Here is a 7568-nt window from a genome sequence, read left to right on the forward strand (position 1 = left end):
CTAGACCAGCGACCCCGCCTGGTTCTGGGCGGGCACCATGATGGGCACCCCCCCCATGCGGGCGATGTTGGAGGTGGTGATGGCGGAGGCGGGCGGCGCCGGCGCCGGCAGCTGCGGGAGCTGGGTGTAGCGCTCCGGCCCCGGCGGCCCCGACCCCCCGTTGGCGCTGGCGTCCGAGTGGGGGTGGGGGTGGGGGTGGTGGTGGTGCTGCCCCTGCTGGTGCCCGTGGGGGAGGGTGCTGCTGTGGTCGTAGCCGTAGTGGGTGGGGGTGGAGGCGCCGTGGCCGCGGTGGGCCGGCCGGTAGCCCGCCACGCTGCCGGCCGCCGTGACAATGGAGGCGGTGTCGGAGGGCGGGCGCTGCGGGTACTGCTGCAGGTGGTGCAGGTGGTGGGCGGGGTCTCGGTGGTGGGGGCTGGAGGCGATGGAGGACAGCGTGCCGTTCTTGGAGACGGCGTCGGAGCCCATGCCGCTCCTCGCCCACGACACGCGCTTCGGCGCCTGGGCGTCCTCCCTGCGGAGCGACGACACCGTCAGGCGATACCGCCACCCGCCTGGGGGGGGGGGCGCCACAGAGCTGGTGGGGGAAGGGAGGGGGGAGGGGAAGGGGGTGTGTGTTGTTCTCACTTGATCTCGTTGGCCATGTCGTCCTCGCCGTCCGTCCGTCTCTTCAGGAAGAAGAAGAAGCCGACGAGGAAGAGGAGGAAGAGGAAGCCGAGCACCGAGCCGATGACGGCGCCGACGATCATCCCGACGTTGGTGGCTGGAGTCAGGAGACACACACACACACCGACATCACACACACACACACACACACACACACACACACACACACACACACACGCACGCGCTCTACGTACAGGTGACGATGTCCAGGTTGATGAAGCAGCTCTCGGCGCCGGCGGCGTTGCTCGCCGTGCAGACGTACTTCCCCGACATGTTGCCGCTCAGGTTGCTGAGCCTCAGAGATCCTGTCTTCTCATCTGGAACAAAGAGCAACACCGGGTTCCCTCGCTCAGCCGGGTTCTGCAGGTTTCTGCCTTTACAGAGTCGCTTTTTTTTTATAAATAAAGTTGAATTGAATCGAACTTAAATGAAGTTCAGCAGAAGCTTCCAGGAGCAGTCGGAGAAAAGACTTTTTCATTTAGAGAAACTAAACCATTCAACACAATTTCATCATTCTTCTTCCCTCGTTAAACTCTGGTTAAATTCTGGTTAAACCCTGGTTAAACTCTGGTTCAGCCTGGTTAAACTCTGGTTCAGCCTAGTTAAACCCTGGTTCAGCCTGGTTAAACTCTAGTTGAACCCTGGTTAAACTCTGGTTCAGCCTAGTTAAACCCTGGTTCAGCCTGGTTAAACTCTAGTTAAACCCTGGTTAAACTCTGGTTCAGCCTGGTTAAACTCTGGTTCAGCCTAGTTAAACCCTGGTTCAGCCTGGTTAAACTCTGGTTCAGCCTAGTTAAACCCTGGTTCAGCCTGGTTAAACTCTAGTTGAACCCTGGTTAAACTCTGGTTCAGCCTAGTTAAACCCTGGTTCAGCCTGGTTAAACTCTAGTTAAACCCTGGTTAAACTCTGGTTCAGCCTGGTTAAAACTCTGGTTCAGCCTAGTTAAACCCTGGTTCAGCCTGGTTAAACTCTGGTTCAGCCTAGTTAAACCCTGGTTCAGCCTGGTTAAACTCTAGTTGAACCCTGGTTAAACTCTGGTTCAGCCTGGTTAAACCCTGGTTGAACCCTGGTTAAACTCTGGTTCAGCCTAGTTAAACTCTGGTTCAGCCTGGTTAAACTCTAGTTGAACCCTGGTTAAACTCTGGTTCAGCCTAGTTAAACCCTGGTTCAGCCTGGTTAAACTCTGGTTCAGCCTAGTTAAACTCTGGTTCAGCCTAGTTAAACCCTGGTTAAAGTCCTGGGTTGTTGTTGTTCAGCTCTGCTGGTCTTGGTCAGTGGTCGTTAGCGGCAATTATTTATTTATTTATGTTCATTTTGTCTGTGTTTTTTTTTAACCTTCCTTATCAGAGATTTATGTTGAAATTGGTTTAAATGTTCTTTCTTTCTTTGAACCGACGTGACTTTATTTCCTGTCTTTGTAACAAAACATGATCCAGATGTGGACGTGAACCAGGAGCTCGTCACGTTTCCACCACGTCTTCACCTGGTTCATACAAACTGTTTGGTTCGTATCGAATTGAAGTGATATTCAGAAGATAGAATTGGCGATATTAGCATTTTTATTTATTTATTTTTTTTAAATTTAAGGTAGTGCAAATAAACAATACAAAACAGTAAACAATTCCAAAGATGTGTGAAAATGAACAATACATTCTATATACAAAAGAAAGACAAACAAGTGCTAGCTCAAATACTATTTACATAATGTGTGTGCGCGCGCGCGTGTGTGTGTGTGTGTGTGTGTGTGTGTATGAAATACTAAGTGTGACTTCGTTATGTTTATGGAGGAAACAGAGGAGAAAGGAAATATATGATATTGATGATATTTGCATTTTAATGTGTGTGTGTGTGTGTGTGTGTGTGTGTGTGTGTGTGTGTGTGTGTGTGTGTGTGTGTGTGTGTGTGTGTGTGTGTGTGTGTGTGTGTGTGTGTGTGTGTGTGTGTGTGTGTGCTGCACTCACTGAGCATGGGTGAGAAGAAGACCTCGGACGTGGGGCTGGTCTTCCTCCACTTGTACACCGGGACCGGCTTCCCGGAGCCGGACCTGCAGCCCAGGGTCACGTTCCCCTTCAGAACCGGCTTCCCAGAGAGGAACACCGGGGAACCGCGGGGGGGACTGGGGGGGGAGGGGGAGGGGTGGGGGGGAGAAGCAGGAGTCAGACTACCGCCGCTCGGTGCGTTTGTCCAGAGGTCGATCTCTCTCTCTCTCTCTCTTCTCTCTCTCTCTCTCTCTCTCTCTTCTCTCTCTCTCTCTCTCTCTCTCTCTCTCTCTCTCTCTCTCTCTCTCTCTCTCTCTCTCTCTCTCTCTCTCTCTTCTCTCTCTCTCTCTCTCTCTCTCTCTCTCACCCTTCACGTCCAGGCTGAGCTCGCCCGTCAGGCCGGGGTTTCCGGGGATGATGACCTGGCAGAGGTACCGGCCCGAGTCCGACTCCCGCGTGTCGTTGATGTACAGCGACACGTCGCGCGACGGCATCCTGGCCATGAATCCCACCCCGGCCCTGGAACTGGGGGCTGCCGACGCTCATGGAGCCTTTGGTGTAGGAGATGATCTGGAGGGGGGGGGCGAGGACAAACCAGGTCACGGTGTGTGGGGGGGAGGTCCTCTTCCTGTCGCCGCCCACGTGACTAAAACATCCTTCACGTGTCCACAGAACCCATCGTCTCAAACGACGAACTGTTTAGATTCACTCGTTTCTGAACTTTTTGTTTTTCTGGTGTTAAAATATCGGACGATTTCTCTGATATTTTCTGCCTCCGAGATAAAATAAGTTGTTTGTTAACGGCACAACGTTCACAACTTGTCCATCTGAATAGTAGTGAGGTCATCCGGTCGTGCTTTCTGTACTCTGTGCCACAGAAAGGCCCTTTTTTTTTTTTTGACCTTTCAGAATAAAACAGGGTTCAAGTCGATAAGTCGGGCTGCAAATGACAGTTATTTACCTGCTTTACATTTTATATTATAAACCTCTTTTCTGAGGACAAAAGATCAGAAAGTGTCTAAATACACTATTTAAATTTGGAAAGTTCATCTGTGACGGAATCATGTTTTCCTCAGTTAAAAACACAGATATGTGTACATTTGGGTATTTGAGAAAATCGCCAGACTTTTTAACCCACCGGAACCACAAAGAGGAACAAAGATCAAGGAACAGAGGTTCATAAAGACGTGATCAAAGTTGACTAAAATCTCACCACATTGCAAAAGCGGCTTCACGACGTTTGAATCAACTCCTTAGTAGACGTTTATTGGTATAAAGTCACTTCCTGCTGTATTTAACCGACGATCGTTTAAAGACAAGAAAACTCACAGCCTGTAGAAAAAAAGCCTGTTTGAGCAGATTTCAGATGTACGTCGGTAGAACTCCACTCTGCTGCTGCCTTCGCAACACTCAAGCTTCTCCAGAGACGGTTTCGCTCTGAGTCACACTTTGTTCTTCTAATTCATCTTTCTGGCTGCAGATCAGAGCAAGAGACACGGTGGATGTGGTTCCAGATTTGAAAAAAAAACAAACAACTCTTAAATCCCTTAAATGCCATTTTCCCAGCTCCCCTCCGACGTTTCCTTTTTGATTGTCGTCCTTCTTTTTGGGTCGCCCATCTGCACGGCCCAGTAATCTGACCCGGGGCCACGTAATCCGGGACACGGCCAGGTCTCTAGATGATGTGCAACAACAAAAAACAAAACAAAACCAACAGCACATGGAGCCGCGGAGGACGACGTCCAGCTGCGTTCGTCACGAGGAAAAAGACGCGACTCTTCTGCTTCGGCCATTTCATCCAAACTGTCCCAACAGGAAGTGACCCAACAGGACGGAATCCATACGTTCTAATATATGAAAACTGACGGAGGCTGATCTAAAAAGACTAGATCGGCAAAAATGACATTCAAAACCGCCCTGGTCAGAATTTGACCCCCGACATTAATGCAATCTGTGGAGGTCTCATGACGCAAACGCCTTTCACAATAAAACAATGAGTCCAACTTATGTGAAGTGATACTTTAGACACGTAAAGTCAAAACAATTTCCAGATGATGACAAATTGTTTTAATCCCGATACAGGGGACTGACGTTTTTTTTTTTTTTTTGCAAATATAATATCTGATTTCCTTTAATATGTAAATTTCAGAATATAAATTCTTGCAGTTACAGAAGAATCAAAAGAAGGAAAGACTTTGCATTTGTCCATATCTGCAGTTTTAGCATGTTATATTTGACTTGTTGGGCCCCCAGAGGTTAGATTAGGGTGGATGTGGCCCCTCAACTGAAAAGAGTTTGACGCCCCTGTTCTAGACGCTCCGAGCCGTTTTCTCTCCATCTTGGTTTTCCTTCCCAGGGGTTTGTCAGATTAACAGCATTAAAACGAGTTTAATCCCCGACATGGAGCCGGCGCGGACGTGAACCCGGCGACTTATTGACCACATATTTTCCTATAAATAGCGGCGGGGCCTCACCAGCTTGGTGGTGTTGGAGACGTAGTTCCACCAGGATGGTGTTGGTGCGAGGTCGGCGCTCGCGGCCGAGTCGTACGAGGCCCTCAGCACCACTATGTGACCCTTGATGACGTCCAGGCTGGTCTGGGGCATCTGGAACCTGGGCCAAGACGCCTGGACGGAGACAGGGACAGGCGGGACAAGCTGTGAGACCACAGCCGGACACAGCGAGACGCTTTCAGCTTTCAACTTTCAGCTTTCAGCTTTCAACTTTCAGCTTCCATCTTTCAACTTTCAGCTTTCAGCTTTGAAAAATTCAGAAAATCGAATTAAAAATGAAAAAATATTCCCAAGAGGCAAAAGACAGATTAGGTGTAAACAAACACATCATACATCACATTAATACTCAGTAAAACTTTACAACCTTTTATAGGCCGAGAATAAGAATTTAGGCGAATATTGAAGCTATAAATCTAATAAATATCTGCAATTCTTTTGTCAAATTCACACTTTTCCTTCAGATTCTATGATTTTAATTTGCATTTTAATTTGTGATTTTTGCTCCTTTAGCATAAAGTGTCCAGTAAAAATGTATATTTTATATTGTTTGATCCTTTGAAAAAGCTGCAAATGTTGGTGAGGTGGTGAATAAAGACTGAAGCCGCGTGTTGAGATGAACTGACTGGATTCACGTCGCTACGGCGGTAGGATGAAAATTAAAACCAGGTCTGTTCTGCGGAGGATCTTTACGCTCGTTCTCTCGCAGACGTTTGGTTTTTCAGACGTTCAGAGACTCCAGACGCCTCATCAGGTTCTAACTTTAGTTAAATTCACACAATCATTTCTAATCTTCGCTCCAAGATTCACACAGAAGAAGAAGAAGAAGAAGAAAAACAACCAACTCATCAGATCTCGTCGCCACAATCCAACCAACCGGAGTTTGAAGAGGTTCCCTGCAACACGTGAGTGAAGGAGGCCTTCATGGATCTACCGCCGTTTGTCTGGAGACGATGAACGACGAAGGAGTCGACAAAGCTCCGGACTGAGAGCTGCAGCCGGGCTGACGGGATTAAGTGACGCTGGACTGTGACGGCAGCAGGATCCGTCTCTTATAGACGTATTGTAGGTAGAAAACGGCAGAACACTGCGAAGCCCTGCTGGTTTTATTTTGAGCTTCTGATCGTCCATCTACTAGATCCTGATCGGCATCAACGATTCTGGGTAAAGTTACTCAACCAGAAAAAAATCTCTAGAATATTCTGCACATAAATGGCAAAACTTCTGCGCAGAGAATAAAGCAAAAGACAATTTCCTCTCATTCTAGCCTGCTGTTTCCCAAATCCTTCACAATAAAGTCCAGAAGTTTTCCAGACAAACCATCAAACCGTCGATGTTTCCTGACTGACGCCATCTTGGGGGACCCTGCCCCAAGGCATTGTGGGATATGAAAGACGGCGTCACGGCGGCTCCAACATATTAGAGACGAGCATGAACAACTAAAACTGTGTCTTGAATTTTACATTTCTCCCGTGTGGATTCTGGGAGAGGAAAAATAAAAGGCTCATATTATTCGGGGGTTCAGCCAATCACAATCAAGGTAGGCTCCTCCCCCTTTGACTCCTCCCACAACCAGTCACATGGCGCCACGAGAGGAAGTGCTTCCTCCTCTTCCCATAGATGGGCATGTGTGTGTGTGGGCGGAGCCAGTACAGCTCACACAGGACACAGCAGATTCTGAATGCAGTTTCCTAGGATCAATATTCTAATGGAGGAGAATCAAGGAGGAGCTGGAAACTTTGAGTACAAGGAGGAGGACGGTGGAGATGGAGGAGGAGGAGGAGGAGGAGGAGGTGAAGATGGAGGAGGATAAGGAGGAGGTGAAGATGGAGGAGGAGGAGGGGGAGGTGAAGATGGAGGAGGAGGAGGAGGAGGGGGGAGGTGAAGATGGAGGAGGAGGAGGAGGAGGTAGGTGAAGATGGAGGAGGAGGAGGAGGAGGTGAAGATGGAGGAGGAGGAGGTGAAGATGGAGGAGGAGGGGGGGTGAAGATGGAGGAGAGGAGGAGGAGGTGAAGATGGAGGAGAGGAGGAGGAGGTGAAGATGAGGAGGAGGGGGGTGAAGATGGAGGAGAGGAGGAGGAGGTGAAGAAGATGGAGGAGGAGGTGAAGATGGAGGAGGAGGAGGAGGAGGGAGGGGAGGTGAATCAATATAGAATAATGCTCCTTTAAGAAAGCCTCCAGGCTCCTGAACGATCTGCAAAACATCACGGTGAAGACAAACGCTGATGGACTTAATCTCCAACATGAAGAAGTTTCAAAATAAAAGCACGTGGCGGGCGCCCTGGTCCCTGGAGCCTCTCCAGTGAGTTCCAGTCTGAACTGCAGTGTTCCCGTGTGACCAGCGGGGGGCGGCCGAGAGCCAGAAACACGCCAGTCTCTCTCACGCGCTGAAGAAGAGCCTCTTCACGGCCGCAC

General features: G+C 49.2%; 1 protein-coding gene across 1 annotated transcript; it reads right to left on the reverse strand.

The window, feature by feature from the left end:
* esama (endothelial cell adhesion molecule a) lies at positions 1–6532 on the reverse strand (the record flags this gene model as incomplete). The annotated part of the gene is given in 10 exon segments (XM_080509070.1): positions 1–511; positions 625–760; positions 858–980; positions 2626–2757; positions 2760–2780; positions 3011–3155; positions 3157–3213; positions 5118–5252; positions 5254–5270; positions 6499–6532. Coding segments are annotated over 10 exon segments (1311 nt in total).
* Between the last annotated feature and the right edge of the window lie 1036 nt (positions 6533–7568).

Source organism: Blennius ocellaris (genome assembly GCF_963422515.1).
Source record: "Blennius ocellaris genome assembly, chromosome: 14".
In the NCBI taxonomy this organism is placed as follows: domain Eukaryota; kingdom Metazoa; phylum Chordata; class Actinopteri; order Blenniiformes; family Blenniidae; genus Blennius; species Blennius ocellaris.